Source organism: Guillardia theta (assembly GCF_000315625.1).
Source record: "Guillardia theta CCMP2712 unplaced genomic scaffold GUITHscaffold_68, whole genome shotgun sequence".
NCBI lineage: Eukaryota > Cryptophyceae > Pyrenomonadales > Geminigeraceae > Guillardia > Guillardia theta.
This window is the reverse complement of record NW_005434606.1, coordinates 226,453-248,310: the sequence shown is the minus strand read 5'-3', so window position 1 is coordinate 248,310 and position 21,858 is coordinate 226,453. Positions and strand designations below refer to the sequence as shown.

Here is a 21,858-nt window from a genome sequence, read left to right as displayed (position 1 = left end):
CCGCCTGCTTCACTCTCGCGTTGTTGAGCCTCATGTAGGGCGTGAGTCGGAGGCTCTAGAGCACAGCTCCTCTCAGGCGCCTCTAGGACCTCCTGCTCACCGAAGGAGCAGAGACGGTGCTGTCGAGATGCTACGACCCTCCGGGCGGCAGGTGGGGACATCGAGGGACATAAAGGAGGAGAGGAAGGAAGTTGAGGACATCGAGGAGTGCGATGCTGTCGTTCGCCATCGGCGGCATGTGCTCCGTCTCATCTCTGAGTCGCGGCCCAACGGGTCCGTCAGGGATTTTCACCGCTGCCTCATGAGGATCAGGAGCGAGGAGGGAGGAGGCTTCCTCTGCCTTGTCGCTGCGCTGCTCAGCGTCCAGTGCCTGGACTCAGTTGCTCTCAAGGCCTTCGAGAGTCTCCGTGAGGGGCTCGGAGGGCAGCTGACGGTCGATCGGGTGAGCTCGATGACGGCCGCGGAGCTAGAGCCGTACATCAAGTCATGCAACTACTATAAGACCAAGGCCAAGAGCATCCATGCCTGTGCTGTCAGCCTGAAGAAGAGGCATGGCGGCAGAGTCCCTGCCTCCTTTTCCTCCCTTGTCCAGCTGGAGGGGGTCGGGCCCAAGATCGCAAACCTTGTGCTCTCCGTGGGCCTCGGCGACGAGTCAGCTGGGCTAGTAGTGGACACCCACGTTCACAGGGTGGCGGGCAGGCTGGGGTGGGCGGTGAAGAGCGCAGACGGGGGGAAGGCGGAGGACAGCAGAAGGATGCTGGAAGAATGGGTGCCTGAGAGCGAGCGGGTGGACTTCACTCTTGTTCTCATCAGCTTCGGGCAGACTGTGTGTACTCCCCTCCGCCCGAGCTGCGACGTTTGTCCTGTCAGGGCATGCTGCCCTTCGGCAGGCTGCAAAGATGAGCCGCGGAAGAAGTCAGTGCTGAAGATGCTGCAGGACAAACAGGCGGGGGTGGACGGAAGAGAGAACCAAGATGACAATGGCTCTGAGGACGATGTGGTGATCGTAGATACATAGAAATGGTATCCGCAATGTTTCAACTATGCTCATCCAGTGAGCCCGACCGTACGAGCGAAATGCGAGACGGCTGAGGCCTCTGGCAGGCTTCAAGGATGTAGATCGTGATGACTTGGCCACTTGAAAAATGAAGAGCACGGTAGCTTCCATGGCGTAAGAGTTTACTAGCAGGTCCTCGGATGCAAGTTAATTAATGAAATTGAATGGTAAAAAAATGTGACAAACTGCCCATTCGCCCGCCGCATCATTCTTTGTACTGTACAAGATGCTGCACGTCGAACTCGGTTCTTGCCTCTCCCTCCAGCAGTCTATGCGTTCCCATTGGGGATCCCATACTTGTCAACAACCTTCTTGTGTCGGGAAGAAACGATCTTAGTGAGATGATTCATCTTGGTATCAATGCTCTTCACGTCCTGCTTACCGTCAGCCAATCGGGTCACTGCTTTCACTTCTCACCTCTGAAAGGGTTGACACTGCCTTGACCAAGGAGGCTTCAGTGTTGTCCTTGCGGCTGCGTCTGGCCTCTCGCTCATGGACTTCATGAAGGAGCTGATGAGCCTGGCTCTTGAGCTGATGCAGACTCTCACTCGAAGCCCTCCCACTGCGTCGCATGGCAGCCTCGTCCCGCTGCTGAGACAAAGTTCGAACCTGACGGGAGAAAAGTCAGAAACCGCTCGCTCACAAAAGACAAGTAATCGCATCGAAATAGAGGAGAAATTGAGACAACCACTGCACAGTCCATGATCCCTCCACCCCTCAAAAAAACAAGTATGCATCCACAACATGGTGTAGCACCTGATTTTCAAGAGCGTCAATCTCCTGCTGTTGGGCATCGATCTTCTGATCGGCCTGCACCAGAGCCTTCGAAACTCTGCAAGACAACTCAGCTCCTCTCACACAAGTCGCAGCGGCCGCACCTTCCGCGCGAGCCCTTCTTCTCCTCGGCCTTGGAAGCCAGGTTCTCCTGGGACACCTTGCTGCTGCTGTAGGCACCGGTGTTGGGCCAGTCGAACTTCTTGTTGCCCTTCTGCAGGCAGGGAGGGGTCCCCGGGATCACCACCTCCTTGTTCGCCTTGTATCCTCCTGCGGGGGTTCTGTATGAAGGGCTCATGATCTCAACGGCTCCCCTGAGGACTCGGTCCCATCGAGTGGGGTACTGCTCCTGGTAGTTGTACCCGATGTACATGATGTAACCGCAAGAGCATGGCCTGCCGTCTTTCTCCGCCAGTGGGCAGTCACGAGGGAGCACCTTGGTGGGCGGCATGCCCTCGTCGGGGCTCTGCGCTTCACAGAACTTGATCATGAAGACAGGGCTTGACCGGGGGGTTCCCCACAGCACCTCAGTCCCCGAAGGCAAGGAGTCCTTCTTCACAGCGGTCACTGAGATGCCCTTCTGCGGGAGAACTTCCGGCCCTTGCATCATGCACTCTGGGATGTCCTTGAGCCTGCGATAAGGACCAGGGCTGTAGTTGCCGTCCGCGAGTTCGATGTTGTAGAAGAAGTAGGAGTTGATGAACTCAACAGCCAGGATGCCACCCGTGAGGACAAGCATGTTGCCGTTGGCAACGAAGTTCCTGATCCTCTGCCCAATCATCTTGTGCGTGTTGTAGACCGGAAAGTCCCACTCCATGGGCGGGACAACAATGGTACTGCAGCAGGTCTCGCTGATCTTACGGAAACGCTGCGAGCGGAAAGTAGCCACTCCGTTGTTGCCCAGGAACATGGGGTCCCTCCATTCTCCTCCTTCAACCTGGCCCATGTGCAGAAGATGCCTAATGTGCTCTCCGCTGCCCACAAACCTGTGGTTGGTGGAGGGCCCCCACCACAGGTACATGTTCGGGGGAGGAGAGTAGGGTTCGTGTGCTTCGAGGTCAACCTTCAGCAGCAGCTCTGTCTCATCCTGCTCAGGAGCAAAGGAGGAAGGAACAATGATCAGCAGAGTCGCTCCTGCGAGAAGCACTGACGCCACCATGGCGCCTGCCAGGGCGCGCGGCATCCTCTGCATGGAGAGCCGCAGTTGCGAAGAGACACACGAGGCGGACCTGGAACCCGGCAGTGCTGTCAACTTTTCTATGTTCAGTCACAGTCCAATCGCGCGGGCCCGACCGCCCCGACTCCGAGCCCAGTCACACGGTAGTCCGAGTCCCGAGTCCGATCCCGGCGAGCAAGACCCGGCCCGGTGACCGTAGGCTCGGAGGCACCGGCTCGGACGCCGCGGCGGCCCCGGCGGCGAGGCCACGCTTGCCTGGGCCCCGCCGCCGTTGGCCGCCGGCAGCCTGAACGGTTCGGAACCGTGCCGGGTGACCCCCCCGGGCCCCGGGCCCCGCCGGGGCCTCTGAGGGCAGCCCGGCTGGCAGCTTGCCAGCCTGGCCCGCCAGTCACATGATGATCAGATGATCCGATCGGAACCGTGACCGAACTGACCGAGGCTCCCGGCTCCCCGGCGGGTCATACTAGTGACTGCCCGGCGCCGCCGGCGTGCCGGCTGAGTGAGTCATGATCGGATGGAGTCACTGAGTCAGATCACAGAGACACGAGTCAGTGACGCCAGCAGCCGGCAGTGCGGCCGTGGCCGCCCGGGCCGCGCCGATCAAACTGCGGCAGTGCCAGAAGTACACGGTAAGTAGTTGAAGGCCGCTATGATTCCCAGTCCCAAGTCCAGGCCCAGGCCGCCAGGAAGCCTGCGGTACTACACTGTACGCCTGGTCGAAGCCTTGAAGATTCAAGTCATCAGATGCACTGCACCTCGTCCTGCCAGCGGCAGTGGGCCCAAACCGTCACGGTCACCGAGTTCATCCGACGTGCCAGGCGTCACTGGCACCGCACTGCATCTCAGTCTTACCGATCTGAACATGCAAAATGTCGGACACAACTGGCCCCCACCAGCAAAATTCGTTCCCACGAACAAGTTTCGTGCTCTTCCTACCGTGACCTCGAAACTGCCTGTGTGGTCCCACACCTTTGTTAGGAAACTTCCTACAAGTATCTCTCGATCCAGTGTTGTCACACAAAGTGATCCCGTCAAGAAACCAAAGAGCAAGCGTGCGAAACAATGCACAGTTCAACGGTACTTTACTCGAAATGGCTTCAGAAGCATCAGAGTTTGTCGAGACAAGTCTCAATCTTCATCTCATCCTCCTCTACATCTTAACACGACATCCTACCTTTTCGTCAAGCAAGACTTGCACAGTGTAGGTGATGACTCGTCATCAAAAGAACCATGCTCTGATGCAGTAGGCATAGCTAATTCTATCAATCTGCACCGCAACTTTTTGAATCTGCGTCGAGCTCAGCGGAAACAAAAATGCCCAAACAATCATCAATCGCTCACTCGAATGCTTCAGTCGGATGTTTACAGCGAATGAGCATGAACAACTCGATTTTGTGTGGAATTTCAGCTTGTATGAATTGAAAGCTCCAAGTTTAAATAGCAGTCCGAACGCAGATCAAGGTGCTTCCGATGCCAATGTCGAACACAAGGGCAACCAGAACAGATCTCTAAGTTGAAACAAGTGAGCTGGCATGGGTTTAAACGATGATAAGAGCTCGGTAAGAATGACTTTATTACAGACAAACTATAGCTTTCAAAACCATGACCAATGCACATCGTTGACGATGTAAAGTCAGACAAACATACCAAGTTTGAATACACCGACTGGGAAATTAGAATTTGCGACATCATCAGCTTCACATCTGCAAAATGGTGTTCACCTTGAGCCGACATTTCCGAACTCGGAAGGACATCGCGTCTGAGAGACCTGTTGCTATCCCTGGAATCATCAGTGCTAGCTTCTGAATAAACTTGGATAGCTATGATCCAAGTCGATTGACAGCAGCAATACATCGGCTCTTGACGTGAAATCTTTCAACGTGATGCATTGAGAAAGTGCACTTTACGGTGGATTGGATGCTATCGATGTGTATCATAGCATAACCCAGTAAGAGGAGCATTGCTCTTGATGATCAGCGCGTTGGGGGCGACTTGTGCCGCCGCAGTGCGGGAGGGGCAGCATGGAGCCAAGGCGGGTCGGGGGGGGGCTCACCAGGGGAGTTTAAAAATCTGACTTTTAAATTTAACTAACCGCGATGAAACAATCGCGGTGCTTTTAAAAATTTGATCGGATTTGAAGTTTAAAAGACTTAACCATTAAAACTGATTTTAACAGGAAGACGAAAACCGTTGAAAAACGGTTAACTGTTAACATGAAATTTGTACCAGAGCCCTAACTGTTAAAACAGTATACCGGACCCACCTTACTCTAATCTTTAATTGCCCAAAAGAGCGGGACCCTTGAACCAACTTTTGTAAGAAACTTGAAATCATTTCGGAAGCTGAGGGAAGTTGCTTGGAAGGGTTTGAAAGCCCAGCTGAACAAGAAGAAGCGGAGCTGACGGCGGAGCTGAACCCGTTGAATGCTCGTGGGAACCGGAGGGACCTCCCCGCGTCAGAGGAAGACCTGGCGAAGGCGAGACTAGAAGAAGCGCGCAAAAGCGGAAACAGCGTGCAGATAGCGTATGCAGAAATTGATGTTGCAGAGGCTAAGCTGAAGGCGGCGAATGAGGCTGGGAACCAGAGGGTGATAGCAGCGGCGGAGGTAAAGCTGGCGGAGGCGAAGCAGAACCGGGGGGTAGAGGTCGCGAAGGCGAAGCTTGCAGCAGCGAACAAGGCTGGGGACGTGATGTTGATAGCGGAGGCGGAGGTCGAGCTGGCTGAGGCGAAGCAGGAGGGGGGAGTAAAGGTCGCGGAGGCGAAGAAGACAGCGGGAGTAGAGGTCGCGAAGGCGAAGCTTGCAGCAGCGAACAAGGCTGGGGACGTGATGTTGATAGCGGAGGCGGAGGTCGAGCTGGCTGAGGCGAAGCAGGAGGGGGGAGTAAAGGTCGCGGAGGCGAAGAAGACAGCGGGAGTAGAGGTCGCGAAGGCGAAGCTTGCAGCAGCGAACAAGGCTGGGGACGCATGGGGGATCGCGGCGGCGGAGGTCGAGGTTGCGGAGAAGATGAAGAATGGGGAGATAGACCTGGCTGAGGCGAAGAAGAAGGGGGCAGTAGGGGTCGCGAAGGCGAAGCTTGCAGCAGCAAAAAAGGCTGGGGAGGGGATCGCGGCGGCGGAGGTCGAGGTCGCGGAGGCGAAGCATGAGGGGGAGGTAGAGGTCGTGGAGGCGAAGCTGAGGGGGGAGGTAGAGGTCGCGAAGGCGAAGCTGCATCATGCGCAAACCCAGAATCAGACCCATTTGATAGATGATTTGCAGCGCTCGGTGTGCGTCAATGAATCCAAGCTTGCAGAGTTTCGTGCATCTTTGCCTTGGCGGTCGGATACGGCAGGTAACCTGTACTTGCTGAGATTGTGTGCTGCCGTGCTGAGCGTTGAGGTGGTTTGAAAAGGCAAAGCTCTGAAGGGTGTTTTGCAGTGTTGGATGCGATCTCTCTCAAGTATAGCTTTGCGCTGGAAGGAGTGGTTGACAGCCTGAAGAAATACTTAGACCAAGTGCTGGGATCAAGAACTGGTACATTCAGCGAAAGGAACCCCATCGACAAAGTAGTAGCAAACGCGACACAAGAAGCCGGGATTGTTACTTGTATGATCGAGGCATGCTCGGGGAGCGGGAAGTCGCTGTGTGCTGCAGACTACTTTGTACGAAATCCAAAGACTTCACTTTATTGCTTGTTCGGATACGTCCAGGAACAGGACTTATATCTGAATGTACAAGGCATCTCGCATCTTTTGAATGTAGCCATCGATCTCGATCTCCAGGCGTGTGATCGCAGGATCGATTTCCTTGACCCAACAAAATGTGAGCAGCAAGTCTTGACGATCGACGTGCTGGCCCCGAGCTGGAATGTCCTTGGGGTTCTGGGATACCTGTTTGGCAAGACGAAAGGTCCAGGAAAGGTGAGCGTGGGGGAAGCAAAGCTGTGGACCCAGAAGGGGGACCTGTGGGTGTTTGTCGATGAAGCAATCCCGAGGTATCAAGGTATTCCCTGCCGGGCCAACGCCATATGGAGGTTGTTGTTCCTCAAGAGGATTCTTCGTAATGCAGGCTTTCATTGTATCATGTTGGGTACCAACACTCTGGTGATGAATTTCAACAATGCTTTGCAGCAGACGACAAATAGCCGAGGGAAGAACCAAGAGACTATCAAGTGCATCACCCACCGAGCTCTTCCTCCGATGATCCTTCAGTCTGATGAGCAGCGTGATATCCTGAAGCAGGTGTTTGGGGAAGAGATGATTGGGGGGCTGCTCGACAATGTCAACCCATTGCTTTGCCATCTATTCTTCAAGTATGGGTGTGGTGGACAAGGAAAAGACAGCGCGACCTTGTTTCGAGATCTAGCGAATCCAGTGTTGGCCATGGTACGAGCTGACAAGAAAAATCTGAAGGACGCATCGTTGTACTGTATGTTTCAGATAGCAACGCACGAAAGCATGTGTCAGGCGCACATCTTGCAGGGTTTTGGTCTTCTCAATGCTTGGCCGAGGAGCCAAGTACCTGCACGCGGCAGCTCTGAGTCAATCATTCGACTTCATCGGATCGAGGACAAGATTGAGATGAATGGGATCGAACTGAACGATTTGACCAGCAAGTTCCCGCCAGGCTGGGTAGATCCTATCACTGTCGCGATCTGTGCTGGCGGTGGGAGGCCTTTCGGAAGAATCTCGAGCCTTGAGGTGTTGAGGAGAATTCACCGAGACGCTCTCAAGCCCATGGATGATCCGACAGCAGTGGATGCGCTGCGGCAAGACGGGAACCTGCTGGAGTCGTTTGGAGCAGTCGTCGTGATGTTGGCGAGCTGGGCCGAACCCGAGGACATACTTTCGACCCTCAGCCATCATTGCGGAAGGGAAGTGGGAAGCAAAGTGAAGGAAGTGCTTGGTTCCGTGAAGGACGAAACATCGGCGGAGGAGTTCCGTAAAGTCTTGACTCAGTGCTTCTGTAATCTGATCCCCTTACGCGACAGTGAAGGTGAGATACCTAACCATCAAGCTTTCGGGTACTACATTCGATGTATGGATAAGCGGAGACGGGACGGACAGTTTGCGGGCCCCGTCCACGGTCCTGAAGGCCAGAGAAGCATGAGGGGTGCAGCGGAGTTTAAGAACTGGAGACAGGCAGTTGGTCAATCGCGGCTGAAGAAGTTTGTGAACAAACTAGCCATCGGCGGGCACGACCTCCTGTTGTTCATGGCTCCGGCGCTGGCAGAGTACAATGCCGAGGATATCCTACCGAAACGTGCAGGTGACAGGTGGTTGGTTCTGCATTGGACGATGGACCTAGTGAAATACTCAGGATGGCACACTGTGGTGTCAGGCGGAGAGAAGGAGTGCCGAAGACACAGGATACTGATACTTATGGAGGTCGGGCTGGCAACAAAACCTTTTAGTGAACCGTCGATGCAGCAAGACGATATGGGTGACGAGGACCCATGAAGCAACCGGGAGATCATCGCTGAGAGACGCAGGCAACTGAGGGATGCTAGACTCGTTAGAGGAGAAGCAGATCCCGGTGAGAGAAGGAGAAACGTTGGGTCGATGACGAAACGATTATGAGGACTTGAGAGCTTGGTTTGTGCTGGTCTCGTCTCATAATGAAGCTCGAAAGCCTGGACCATAGCAGGGTGAGAAGTCTACTGCTTGCCGCAGCCTGAGAATGGGCCAGGAAGCGAACACGCTCTTGCCACGATAGACTCTGAAGCAAGGCGGTTGGTGAGAGCGAGGACGGCCGGGAGGGGGAGAAAGGGAGGAGGAAAGGGTGCTTAGCCGCCGGAGCTGTCACAAGGAGGGAGTTGTGAAGTCGAAAGCAGAATAACGCTCAGAGAGGTAAGACAACGACCTCAACGCCCTGGTACCTCGAATCAGGGAAGAACCAGGACAACTTGAAGCTTGATGCATCCCCCTTGTTGTAACCTTAATACCACCAGCAAGCCGTGTGACAGGTTTGCCCTTGATCCCTTTCATCTGCTCTCGTCGTGGTCTCGATCTGGATGTTCGTTGAGTTGTACATACAGCAGACAGCCCGCTGTTCCAACGTCTTGTAGTGTACGTTGACAAGTTCTCGGTGTGGCAGCCGTAGTCGAGCCGCAGTCAAGCACAAGATCGTCCTGCCACTGTGCCGTTGATAGCCCCCGCCACCCCGCCTCCCCCCAAGCCCCACCTCTCTCTCTCCCTCTCCCTCCCTCTCCCTCCCTCCCTCCCTTTCTCCTTCTCCTTCTCCCTCGTCCTCTCAGTCTCATAGCAAGGATGTCGGATGCCTCTCACCATCAGTTCTCAGAGCTTGCAGCTTCAGGGTGCACAATTATGACAAGGGCTGAGAGACCGTACGATCCAGGCGGCTTGGCTACCCTCGGAGAGGGTTTAGGGTTTGACTTCAATTCACGAACTCTGTGCACAGATAGTGTAGAGAATCTGTGGTCCTTGATCGGCCATCTGAACAAGAAGGATTTTCTGAGAAAATTCAATCAGGCATGCATGGAATTATCTAAAAAGGTGGATCCACACCTGCCTTCTGTATACGAGCACTCGAAGAAGCGAATTGTCCTGAGCAAACCGCACGCCAGTGAAGCTTTCAATGCACGGGATGGATCTGATAATGATGTGGAGCCAGACAGTAGTACGCAGAAGAACAATCGAAAGCGAGTATATGCTAAAGCAGGGCAATGGGATGAAGGATTAACAGGTAATATGCAACGGTTCCGGGGATTGCGTAGCATTGCTGGCTGCAAGCAGAAAAAAGAGAATACGTATTGTAGAAAATATTAAACACTGCTACGATGACATTCAAATGATTGATACCATGATATAGATTTTACAATTTCCTGATAGGCTATGGTGGTTTCACGATTGTCATCATTGCACAGGCTGAGTTAATCATCCTTAAACCTGGTCGCCGCCTTGCTGCCACTGCGATTTCCTGCAAACTCACCCACCCCCTCCTGAAAAGGTACCCCGAAGATATCACACAAAAATACCGGTACTATGCTATATGTGATTTTAAAAATAAATGTGGGCCCACTGATTGGCTATGACAGGCAGCGATTCAAAATGGAATAGGATCAACAAAGAATATCTACAATCTGCAATCTTGTGGCCATACAAGCTGAAAGACTTCTGTCGTAACCATCATGTTCCCTTCATCTGTCGCATCGACACGATGATCAACTCTCCTCCTGCCATGGTGCTCTACCACGCCAAACCAAAATTTTGACCCACCCGACTTCCATACCCCCCAAAGTCAAAGAGGAACTACCCCTGGAAGAAACCCACCTGGGGCGGGCTGTGTGGCATTATGGGTTCACTTCCAGTTCAGATTTGCACGAGATATTTTCAAAAATTACCTTGCATATGGGAAATTTAATGAAACGTTTTGAAATACTTCAGCCTCCAGCCCTGGATAGCTATGAGGGGTCGTTGGGCCCCACTCCCTGCCGTAGTTGGACATCTACATGTGTTATAACATGATTTTTAGATTTTTATAATTTCTATAAATACTTTATAAAACAATTTATCTGTTTTATACGCCTGCTGGTAGGGACAGAAAATTATATTTTAAGCACAAGAACCGGGGGGGCAGTACCAGGTTTGTCGGCCACCCAACGTAACTAATAAACTACTTTTAGATTAAAAAAAGAACAACATACAGCTTGGACACTTTTTTGCAGGAGCCTTTAGAGGTTGAAGAGGGATGCTCGTAGTGATTTGTTTTTAACAAGGCCGGGGCCAACAGGTTTAAAAAAAACCCCTCAGCTATAAATCTCAAGGAACTTTCCGAGGGCCGGATGGAACCCCTTGGGTGGTTCTACCTCATAGATGGGATATCTCATAAGTAAAGGAATAAATGAATCGAGGTATGCCTCCTCTATCGTCTACGGCTGCAGGTGAACATCATGAACTTTTAATGAATATGAGAACTTTTGGGAGGGATACTGTGCGCCTATTTGAGAGGAGGAGTTGGGGCGGGGCGCAAGAGAGGGAATGCTGCAGGGACCGAGGAAGGGCGCGGCCGCCCTATCAGCGCGGGTGAGAATGAGCGACAGCGCTGTCCATGTTTCTGTCGGCTAGCTTCCTGCTCCTCTGATGCGATGCTGTGAATGCCCGTGTTTTCTTGTCTTGCTGCTCTACGTTGCTGGTCAAACCTGCGTGCCCGCACGCCTGCTGCTCTGCTGTGAGAGGAGAAGAGCAATGTGACGTTATGGCGGTGAAATGAACATGGAAATATGATGGAAAGAAGTTGTCTTGATATATCTTGTGATTCTCTCCAATGGTAAGAAGATCAATCCATTGTGATTATAGGTGTTTGTGGTTGTTTTGCCTATGTGTGATTATAGGTGTTTGTGGTTGTTTTGCCTATGCCTAATACTCTGGCTCCAGGGAGCGAAAGTGTTCTATGCCAACGCCATTGCTAAACTCCAGAAGAGAGGATTTATTGGTCCTGCATACACTCTGGCAAAGAGTGTCATGCCAAAGATCTCAGAGACGGAGGCAGCAGCGTTGAACTCCGGCAGTGTTTGCTTCGACCGCGAGCTTTTTGAAGGAAACCCTTCGACCAAGAAGCTCATGGAGAAGTACAAGATCAAGATCAGCCCGGAGGAGCAAGCCTTCATTGAAAACGAGACCGAGGCCCTGTGTGAAATGCTGGATAGCCACCAGATTGACAAGGACCAGAATCTTCCCCCGGAGGTGTGGAATTACATCAGGGAGAACAAGTTCATGGGTATGATCATCCCAAAGAAATACGGTGGTTTGGGTTTCAGCGGTCACGGCCATGCTCGCGTTGTTGAGAAGATTGCTGGAAGGAATGGAGCTGCTGCTGTCACTGTCATGGTGCCAAACTCCCTCGGTCCTGGTGAACTTTTGTACCATTATGGTACTCCCGAGCAGCAGAATTTTTACCTTCCCCGACTTGCGCATGGCATTGACATCCCATGCTTTGGTCTTACTGGAGCACCCAACGGATCTGATGCAGCTGGCTCTATGCAGGATGAAGGCGTTGTTGTGCAGGAGAACGGTGTGCTCGGAATGCGTGTAAGCTTCAGCAAACGCTACATTACCTTGGCACCTGTCGCTACAGTGGTTGGACTCGCGTTCAAGTTGAGGGATCCCAACAAGCTCCTCACGAAGGGCAAGGAGGGAATCACAGTCGCGCTTCTTCCCACTGAGCCCAACCAGTTTGCTCCTGAAGGGATCAAGGGGTTGAGAGTTGGAGCTCGCCACAACCCGCTCAACGCTGCTTTCATGAACGGCACCGTCCAGGGCGACAACGTCTTCATCCCGATGTCCTGCGTCATTGGAGGAGAAGCCAAGACTGGTGAGCGTGCAAGCTGAGCCTTTAAAATCAGGCGATTTGACAAGTTTGGTAGGTTATGGATGGAACATGCTCGTGGAATGCCTCGGAGAGGGACGTGGTATTTCTCTGCCTGCCATGGCAGTTTCTAGCGGCCGTTTGTCATGCCTTGCGGTACCTCTTGATGACTGTGGTCTAAGGAGGAGAATGACTTCGCTGTCAGGTCGGTGGATACGCGCGAGTCCGAAAGCAATTCAAGGTGCCAATCGCCAATATGGAAGGCGTCCAGGAGAAGCTTGCAGTCATCGCTAGGAACACGTATCAGTGCGTTGCTGGCCAGCACTTGTTCGATGCGATCCTTGCTGAAGGAGACAAGCCCCCCGTGCTGTCTGCCATCATGAAGGCTTACTGCACTGAGCGAGGTCGAGAGGCTGTCAACGAGGCCATGGACGTTATTGGGGGCGCCGGAATCATCAAGGGACCATCCAACTACTTGGCCACTGCCTACTGCGCTATGCCGATTGCTATCACTGTGGAGGGAGCCAATGCTTTGACTCGATCTCTGATCATCTTCGGCCAGGGCCTGAACCGCTCCCATCCCCACCTCCTCAAGCTGATTGAGTCCATCCAGAAGGGCGATGACATCATCGGTTTCAACCAGGAGCTCAAGAACATCATTGTTCACGCCATGAGCAACTTGGGCAGCAGCATCTCTCGTGGACTTGCCGTCCAGTTCCAGCCCAAGGGAAATGATGTCGCCGGGTACTACGAAGCTCAGATGAGCAGGCTCGCGGCAAACTTCGCCTTCTGCTCAGATGTTGGAATGACGATGGGAGGAGGCCTGAAGACAGCAGAGTACATCTCCGGGCGATATGCTGACATTCTCAGCAACCTCTACATTGGGTATGCCTGCCTGTGGTACTATCAGAACAACAAGAACGTCAAGGGGCTCAGCAAGGTTCTGGACATCGCGATGGCGGATTGCTGCCACAAGATCCAGGAGGCTTTCTTTGGGATCTTCTCTAACTTCCCCATCCCTGGCCTCGGGCCGATGATGCGGGTGCTGACGTTCCCCCGGGGCCGTGAGTACTTCCCGGCCAAGGACTCGTTGAGGAGGGACGTGTCGAACCTGATCACCTGCCCAACTGAAGTTCGCGCTCTGCTCACTGACAACGTGTTTGTGTCCAAGAAGGAGAGCGACAGGGTCAACCAGATCGCCAGGGCCGTGACGCTGGCGTTCGATGCGGACAAGGTCTTGAGCGCGTGCCGCAAGGAGAAGCGCGAGCCGACGGAGGAGGAGCAGAAGCTCATCAACGCGGCTGAGGAGCTGAGGGAGAAAATCATCCAGGTCGACACGTTCGAGACGATCGGCAAGGACCACAGGGGAGAGTTCATGAAGCCATCGTGGACGGTGACCAAGTTGGAGAAGGCGGAGCAGTAGGCGACCAGGGAGATTCTTGTAGTTTGTGTTTAAAATTGTAGTGGATACGCTTGTTGTCATGGTGACGATGCTGCCGCTGCGATCCTCTGGGAAAGGTATCGCTCCTCCTCCCCCGCATCTCTCGCCTCGTTCCACTCCCAGTAGGGTATCGCAACCACCTGCGTTATGCAATGAAGGTGAACCCCCCATGGAGCTCCTCCCCGTCCTCCACTCCACCGCCCCTTGCTCCTCTTCTCCCGCATCTGTTCCTTCGGCCGTTTCTCGTCCTTCTCCCCTCTCCCTCCACTCCTCCCCACCCTTCTGCTCCTACACAGCATCCTTCATGCTTCTGTCTCATCCTCACCTTCCATCCGAGCCGGCACAAGTGCCTTGTCTTCATCTTAGTTCCCCCAACCAGCTCTCGTAGGCCTGGTCGCATGTAGTGACCTGCTGCCAGTCACTTCCAGCACAGGCGAAGGGAGGCAGCACCGGGCCCATCAACCTCCACGGCAATCGGATGCTCTTCGTCGACTCCTGTAGGAGGATGGGAAGAGATCACTGACAGGATGAGGAGAAAGGGGAGGAGGAGGCGGAGCAGAAGAAGAGGAAGGGGAGGAGGGGAGAGAGAGAGGAAAGGGGAAAGCAGGTATCTGGCAGATTGGAGGGAATCGAAGAGTGAGGGAGGGGCGAGTGAGAGGAGGCGGAGGAGGAGGAGGAGGAGGAGGAGGAGGTGGTGGTGGTGGTGGTGGTGGAGGAGGAGGAGGAACCTTCGCCAGACCGGATGACAATGTCGATGCTGCGACAACGGGAGTCACTTCAAGTCTGTTACTAAGAGATCTTGAAGGATGGAGAGGGAGGGAGGGAGGGGAACGAGAATCTGATGGAAGGAGAGAAGCGGGAGGCAGGGAAAAGGGAACAGAAAGAGAGCGAAGACGGGAGAAAGAGAGTGGAGGAAAGAGGAGGAGAATGACCTGTATCCAGATTTTTCGTCGATGACCTCAGTTTTGATTTTGTAGCTCATCTCTTTCAATTTCCTCTGGATTTCTGCCTGTAGCGAGGAGAGCATAGCTCGGTTGCCTGGGATGGAAAGACGATGAGACAGGAGAGGGCAACTAGGAGCAAGGAGGAAGAGCGAGGACAGGTTTAGCATCGGAAGGAAAGGAGAAGTAGCTCACGGGATCTTGCTTCAAAGATCTTCTTGGAGATGTTTTCACGAACCCTCCAAACTTCTTCTTCCTCCTCTTTCCAAGTCTCCATGACCTTCTCCAGCCTGCAGTTGAGAAGGAACTGATGGACCTGACGAACCTCTCGCAGATCTTGATACTTCATCATGACAGTCCTTCCATCTCCTGCTCCTGCTCCTGCTCCTGTTCCTTCTCCTGCTCCTGTTCCTGTTCCTCCTCCTGCCCTTCTCGAGGTCACTTCCGCTTCTCTGCCTTCAAGGAGCTCGTAGAAGAGACGATCTATGGCTTGCAGGAGGAGAGAAACAACCCGTTCGTCCCGAACATTGAGGACGGCGCATGCCCAGGAGAGCTTGCCCAGTGTCATGGCGTTGAAGTCTGCCGGAGGATGGAGGAGGAGGAGGGAAAGAAGGTGCTGAACTACTCTCTCCTCCTCCCAGCCGAGGACGGCGAAGGCATGCAAGACCTGAGCGATGGAGTCAAGCGGGAGATCATCTGCAGCCAGCAGGTTGGTCGTCATGGTCCGGAGGAAGGGGAGGCACCGAAATTCAGCTCGTGCAAATGAGGCGACCAGGCTAGCAGCTGGACTTATGGCCGAGGAGTTGGAGGAGGAAGGAGGGTAGGGAGAGGAGAGAGAGGAGGTGGAGAGGACACAGAGCTGCTCGAAGATTCTCCAGACTTCTGAGGGAAAGCCTCGAGAGCTGGAGGACGCGTCCAGCTCCCCGTGCGGCTCCTTGAGATCAGAGTAGATCTTGGTGCACGCGTTGGCAATGGCTGCAAGCTCCACGTCCTTGAACGCGCTTGACCTCGTCCTCGTCCTCCTTCCTCCTCTCCCCCTTCCTTCCCCCTTGCCGGGAGGAGGGAAGCGAGAGAGGTCCTGGCCTTGTTCGATAGGCATCCAGTCTTTCCTCTTCTCGAGCGTGTCATGGACGAGCTGTAAAAGAAATCTGCTGTTGAACTGATGCTAGTCAGGGAAGAAGAGCCAGAGGAGGTTGAGATGCGATGGGACGAGACAGGAGAGGAGTGAGGAGAGAGGAGGAGAACATGGCGAGGGGAGTAGAAGCAGAGGGGAAAGAAAGGAAGGGAACATTTGAAGGAAGGGAGGGAACAGTGAGGGTAAAGAAACACACAACACATGAAGCAGAGAAAGCAGGATTGCAAGCTGCAAGGGAAGTAAAAGAAGAGCAAAGGATTAAGAGGGGGAGAAGATACAGAGAGAGAAGGGAGAGAAGGTACAGTACAGTGGGAGGAGGGGAAGGGGCAGGGGTTGGAGAACTTACCCTCGCTCGAGCGCAAGCAGCAAGGATGAGAGCGAGATGCTGAGGAAGAAAATCTGCGCGCAGGAGGTCCCAGCTGCTGATGACGCTGAGCAGGTGGCGAAAGACGCGCTCAGATGATGATGATGAGGAGGAGGAGGAAGAGGAGAAGGAGGTGGCAAGCGCGTTGAGAGTGTGGGCTACAGCCTGGATATAGTCAGAGAGAGAGGAGAGAGACGGGAGATGGAGAAGGTACAGGAGTTAAGAAGCAGGAACAAGAGGTCAGGAGATGTGCGCGGTAGAGGCTGCGGCAAGAGGAGCTGAAAGAAGAGCAAGAGAGGGATCTAGAGGAGCACGAGCAGCACGAGGATGAGAAAGAGAAAAGAAAAAGGGAAGAGGGAGGGGACTGTTTTTAGTGCAGGAGGAGGAGGAGGAGGAGGAGGAGGAGGAGGAGGAGGAGGAGGCGGAGAAGGAGGAGGAGGCGGAGAAGGAGGAGGAGGAGGAGCAAGAAACCTGAGGGGACCACAGCTTAGAAGGGATTAGCAAGGCTGCCTCCTGCAGATGATCTACGACTTCTGCTTTGCAGTCTCTTGACGTCAGCAGCCCTCGCAGTATCATGCTTGTCTCCTGCGAGCCAAACTTGGAGGGAGGAACCTGCCAGCAAAGTGAACGCCCTGCCTCCTTCATATTCCGCACCCTTCCCTCCCTCCATCCATCCCTCCCTCCCTCCCTCCCTCCCTCCCCGTCCCTCCTTCCTCCTGCACCAGCAGTACAGCCTCCTCCAAGCTTTGCTTGAGCTCTTCTTTCTCGCTCTCCTCTAGCTCCATCATGTCCACCGCATGCACCACCAGCGCGACAGACTGTCCTCCTCCTCCGGCCACCAGCCCTGCATGCCGTGTTAGTCATCCCGCACCTCCACCTCCGAGCCATTTGATCCAACCTCCATCCCATCTCTCCTTCCCCCTGAACTGTCGCCTCACCTCATCCTCTCACTTCCTCTCCCCTCCTTTCCCCTAATTCATGTGCCCTTTCCTCTCCCTCCTGTACTCTCTCATTTCCTTTCCCCATCCCTCCCATCCCTCCCATCCCTCCCATCCCTCCCATCCCTCCCATCCCTCCCATCCCTCCTCCCCCTTGTCTTCCCCCGTCTCTTTCTCACCATGAAGCATCTCCTTGTCTTGCAGGACTCTCATCATGTGCTTGCTGAACTCTTCCCCCCTCATCTCAAGCTTCCCCGCCGCCTGCACGAACATGGACAGAGCCCGCGGCCTCTTCTTCCACTCCTCCACTGAGATGTTCCTTGCTGCCTCTTGCAGGAACCCAGCACACCCGGAATCCTTCATCCTCTCTTTCAAGTTTCCTTCCCCGCCCTCCTCCTCTGCCTCCTCCATCCTCTGGCTCATCCATGCCATGGCGTTAGCTACGAGCGCAAGGTTCTGAGCTCCAAAGTCGGCGGGAAGGGTCTGAGGGAGGTAGGTGGCGGCTGCGAGGAAGAGAGAGGAGCCGTCAGAGTGAGGAACTTTCTTCGCTGCATTCAGAGCCCACGCGACATTCTTAGACGAGAGCCCGTGCATGCTTGGAGCAAGACGCGCCGACAAGCATGTCATCAGTCGTTCTGCTTCCACCAAACGAAGCTTCCTCCTCCTCCTCCTCCTCCTCCTCCTCCTCCTCCTCCTCCTCCTCCTCCTCCTCCTCCTCCTCCTCCTCCTCCTCCTCTCTTCGGACAGACTCTTGCTATCTGATTCATCACGATGCACGCCTCCCATGGCTGCAAAAGAGAAACGAGTTCCTCCCACGAAGAGCACGACGGCAGGGAAGAATCGTCCAGGTGTCCCTGCTGGCGCCTGAGCAAGACAGAGCGAAGGGAAGCAGAGATATCCTCCATGTCATGAAACCGATGTAGCGATGGAAGCTTGTTCTCAGCGTCATCCTGCTCTTCCGCCTCTGTCAAGGAAGGAATTTGTTGTCCCCCGTTTTGTGCTCCTTGCTCCTTGTGCGAACAAGTGAAGACACATCTGCTCCTCCTGCTCTCCCTCAAGACGCAGATGAGTCCGTGCGATCGCAGCTCGAGCATGGCGCTCGTTCGTTTCGGCGCGAGCCATGGGCGGGTACCGCACAATCGGAAACCCAAGGATGGACTGATCACAAACAGGAAGATAGCCGGAAGGAAAACAGCAACATTCATCATCGCATCGAGCTGACTCAAAAAAGCGGCAACCTTGCTGAAACTTGTCTTTCCTCTACTAATCTCTTACCCTCCTCCTCTTCTCTTTCCTCCTCTTCACTTTCCTCCCTCTCTTCTTTCTCTCCCCATGTTTCTTTCCCTGGTTTTTCCGACTATGGCAGGCCTCGGAAGTTCCGGCCGGGCCGGGCCAGGCCCGGGCCGGGCCAGGAACTGAGCCGCGGCCTCAGTGATCGGACGGACACGGCCGCCACCGTGACCCCGTACAGTACTCCGAGTTTACTCAAAGTGAAGTACTAGGCTGCCACTCACCGGCTAGCCTAGTCACCGAGCCTGTCGGACGCCAAGGCCACGGCACGATGGTACTACCGTACTAGTGACCCGCCGCCGCCCACGGGCCCCGCCCGGCGTCGCGGCGGTCACGAGTCCGATCCGCCGGTAGGCGGCCGCGGGTACCGGGTCCCCCCCGACTCGGAGGCCCGTCCTCGCGGGGTACCGTACACGACCCGGAGCCGCGCCCTGCAGTGCCGTGCCGCGGCGCGGTGCCAGTGCGTCCGGCGGTGGCAAGCCCTCGGCTGCGCGTCACAGTGGCAAGCCCTCGGCTGCGCGTCACAAGCCCTCGGCTGCGCGTCACAGTGGCACTGGCCCGGCTGGCTCAGCGGCGACGCCCCCCCCGATGACGGTACGGTCACGGTTGACCGTCGATTCAACCGTGGCTTCAGAAGCCAGGCACCGTGATCGGACCGCCAGGCTTGTTCAACGTTTGGCCACCGCGGCGATATGGCGAGTCGGCCAGGCTTGGCCCGCAAGTTATCACCACCATCATGCACTGGAAGTGCTTGATCAGTACTCAGCGGCTGCACTGAGTCTACCGTGTTAGTGACTCTCACTCAAACACGCCCTGCGTGTGCGGCGCCGGTCGGTGCTGCAGTGCCACTGACGGGACAAGATCCTTTTTTAATCTCTTCATCTCTATGTACACTGATAGACAAAAAAAACACCATCGGACACGCGAGCACAACCAACCATGACGTCACTCCTCCCCCCCTCCCCCACTGCTGCTGGGAAAGAGCTGGGCCGAGTGACGACTTCCTTCCCCGCATGCTCGCGTGTCTCTGTTCCCCCCATGCACAACCATCTTAGCTTACAAAAAACCGCCACGTGGCACGTACCATCTCGTGCTCGGCTCTCCGTCCGATCCTCCACCGTCCGAGACTCCTCCGCTGTCGTTATTGGAGTTGTTCGAACCCCCTGCACCTCATCATCAGCGACGCAGGAACATGCAGGTCTTGTCGGCAGATCACAACGCAACAGAGAGCAAGGGACAGGAACAAAGGCCCTGGCTGCAACCGCTCCAGACAACCACATCATCCATCTCGTCTCATCTTCATCATTCTTACCATCGGAGTTGTGCGAACTTGCATTATTTGACGACCCCTCCGAGTTGAGGCTCATGCTGTTGTTTGATCCCGACTCGTTCCAGCTGCCATTCGAGGTACCGTTCCCATGGGTAGAGCTCCCGTCCGTCGCCCCCGACTCCTACTCGTCATGTCAGCCAAGCACGCAAAGAGATACTCCTCCTCCTCCTCCTCCTCCTGCCACTGCCGCCGCCGCCGCCGCGTACCTCATTGGAGGAAGACGTTAGGTTGTTTCCTTTGCCCGTCCGAGTCGCCTGCAGTCCCCCGAGCTCGAGGGTTGAGGCCTTGCTCTTCGTAGACGTGGCATTAGACGTTCTCCTCGAGGACGAGGGCTCGTCTGTGGTCCCTGCCTCCGCATGTCTTGACCTACAGGAAGAGGGGTAAGGAGTGAGGAAAAAGGACTGCGGAGAAGGGAAAACAGCAGACCAAGGAAAATGGTGCAATGATTTCACGAGCGCCAGAAAAGAGAGGAGCATAGAAACGGAAAGTGGGGCAGATGGTGGAGAAACAGCCAAGAAGAGAGAAGAAGCGAAGGCAAGGAGGGATGGAGGAGTGTGAAGGAGCAGGGAATCAGGTTTTTACCTCTTCTCTGATTTCTTCTCCGGTGAGTTCTTCGTGCCAGTGGACGAGGCTTCAAGGGCGGATGCCGACGCGCAGACCATCTCAGCAAGCGCCTGCATTCACGTCAGAGAAAGCCTATCCTCTCTTGGAGGACAGCTGGACCTGAATGCTGCTCGAGTCCATCTCGTTGATGTCCAGGTGTCGGCTGCCGTGCTTCTTCGCATCCTTCTTAGATTTGCTACACAACCTTATCAGTGTCATGTGACCAACGCTTCTTACCACTCACCGATCAGACTTCTCTCTCTCTGAACTTGAGGAGGAGGATGAGGATGACGAGGATGATTTGCTTTGCATGGCCTAACACATAGCGTGACCTCGCTGTCATAGGATTGCTCCTCTCAAGTACCTTCAACCACCATGCCTGCGCAGCGTCGGGGCCTCCAGTCTTAGCTGCCTCCTCTGCTGATTTCTTCATCCTCGCCTAGTCAAGAGACAATTAAACACAAAGAGGCGCATCGACTGCTCTTGGTCTCACAAGCTTGATGAAGTACTTCTGCGCATGAGTTCGTACTTGCGTCGCTGAACGGGTCCCTACAAACTGTGCGATAGCCTTAACATCTTTCGGTCCCACAGTTTGAAGAGCATCGAGGAATCTCTGATGCTCGGCTTCAGTCCAATACCTGCACATAGACCATAGTCAGCACCACTGCTCGATCTCGTTCATCTGCACGGCACCTGGACTGAGATTTGTCCTCCTTGGACTTCTTTTGGCTTTCATGAAGCTCAATCACGGCTTTGAGCTTCTTCACTTCCTCTTGAGACTTGGTCAGAGCTTGTTTCAGATTGCTGTTGTCTTGCGCCAGGCGGTAGATCTGCCGTTTCAGCTCATCAGGCTCTATGCTGTCAATGTCCAACTCCGAGCTGTTGCGCTTTCCAAGGACTGAACAAACCCAGCGTCAGATGTCGGGTTGCACTTCAACAGGTCAACTTACCAGAACTTTCGCTTTCTGTTCCACTGTGCCCAGTTGTTGACGATGATGATTTGCTCGCTTGGTACATTTGCGGGCTTTTCAGTTTTGGTAAAACGGGAGCCGTCTTCCCTCCACTGTCCCTCTGCATATTTCTTATACAAGGATGGATGTTGATCTTTTCATATGATGACGGTAGAATTCTGCGGGGCAAGGATCAGAGAAGAAGCTGATACGGTACAAGTCTTTGCGTGAGCAGGCGGGTTGCACAATTTTCACGAGTTACGCATGTCTACCATCTTTCTACCGAATAAATGATATGAAAAGAAACAAGAATGGATTTCAAAGTTTTGAAAGGTATTTGCAGAATATAAAAAAAGATCGCAACAGTGGCCTGTTTGTAATTATCATCAGAGAGGGGCGAATTCGAAGCCAATCCGTATCATGTGATATTAGATCCAATTACAATGCGATCCACTCAATTCGGTGAGAGTAAAGAGTTCAAACATATTTTTTCAATCATGCAAAACCATCTCCATCATATGCTTCCAAGCGCTTGATACTGAAGGTTCGTTCAG

The 21,858-nt window shown here is 54.3% G+C and overlaps 6 protein-coding genes across 6 annotated transcripts; 3 read left to right on the top strand and 3 right to left on the bottom strand.

Annotated features, from left to right (window-relative positions):
- Positions 1-274: 274 nt before the first annotated feature.
- On the top strand, positions 275-889 carry GUITHDRAFT_43372 (hypothetical protein; the record flags this gene model as incomplete). Its single annotated transcript, XM_005827268.1, has 1 exon — positions 275-889. A coding segment is annotated over one exon (615 nt), but the record flags the coding sequence as incomplete, so codon positions are not given.
- Positions 890-1,326: 437 nt separating this feature from the next.
- Positions 1,327-3,023, bottom strand: GUITHDRAFT_113580 (hypothetical protein; the record flags this gene model as incomplete). Its single annotated transcript, XM_005827267.1, has 4 exons — positions 1,327-1,431; positions 1,475-1,666; positions 1,814-1,889; positions 1,936-3,023. The coding sequence occupies 4 exons, from the start codon at positions 3,021-3,023 to the stop codon at positions 1,327-1,329; spliced, it is 1,461 nt and encodes a 486-aa protein (XP_005827324.1).
- Positions 3,024-4,977: 1,954 nt separating this feature from the next.
- Positions 4,978-8,484, top strand: GUITHDRAFT_113579 (hypothetical protein; the record flags this gene model as incomplete). Its single annotated transcript, XM_005827266.1, has 5 exons — positions 4,978-5,044; positions 5,372-6,337; positions 6,424-8,253; positions 8,305-8,427; positions 8,477-8,484. 5 exons carry the CDS (start codon positions 4,978-4,980, stop codon positions 8,482-8,484), a joined length of 2,994 nt encoding a protein of 997 aa, XP_005827323.1.
- Positions 8,485-11,271: 2,787 nt separating this feature from the next.
- On the top strand, positions 11,272-13,735 carry GUITHDRAFT_113578 (hypothetical protein; the record flags this gene model as incomplete). Its single annotated transcript, XM_005827265.1, has 4 exons — positions 11,272-11,274; positions 11,382-12,318; positions 12,371-12,468; positions 12,518-13,735. 4 exons carry the CDS (start codon positions 11,272-11,274, stop codon positions 13,733-13,735), a joined length of 2,256 nt encoding a protein of 751 aa, XP_005827322.1.
- A 2-nt stretch (positions 13,736-13,737) lies between these two features.
- On the bottom strand, positions 13,738-15,092 carry GUITHDRAFT_154162 (hypothetical protein). The gene is made up of 6 exons (XM_005827264.1): positions 14,890-15,092; positions 14,686-14,791; positions 14,482-14,510; positions 14,204-14,248; positions 14,079-14,161; positions 13,738-13,893 (listed from the first exon to the last, which is right to left on the bottom strand). Exons 2-6 carry the CDS (start codon positions 14,733-14,735, stop codon positions 13,792-13,794), a joined length of 309 nt encoding a protein of 102 aa, XP_005827321.1. The 5' UTR covers positions 14,736-14,791; positions 14,890-15,092; the 3' UTR covers positions 13,738-13,791.
- Positions 15,093-19,469: 4,377 nt separating this feature from the next.
- Positions 19,470-21,485, bottom strand: GUITHDRAFT_164705 (hypothetical protein). Its single transcript, XM_005827263.1, has 10 exons — positions 21,305-21,485; positions 21,048-21,252; positions 20,848-20,992; positions 20,719-20,793; positions 20,599-20,669; positions 20,475-20,550; positions 20,334-20,425; positions 19,958-20,117; positions 19,734-19,872; positions 19,470-19,584 (listed from the first exon to the last, which is right to left on the bottom strand). Exons 1-10 carry the CDS (start codon positions 21,429-21,431, stop codon positions 19,478-19,480), a joined length of 1,197 nt encoding a protein of 398 aa, XP_005827320.1. The 5' UTR covers positions 21,432-21,485; the 3' UTR covers positions 19,470-19,477.
- Between the last annotated feature and the right edge of the window lie 373 nt (positions 21,486-21,858).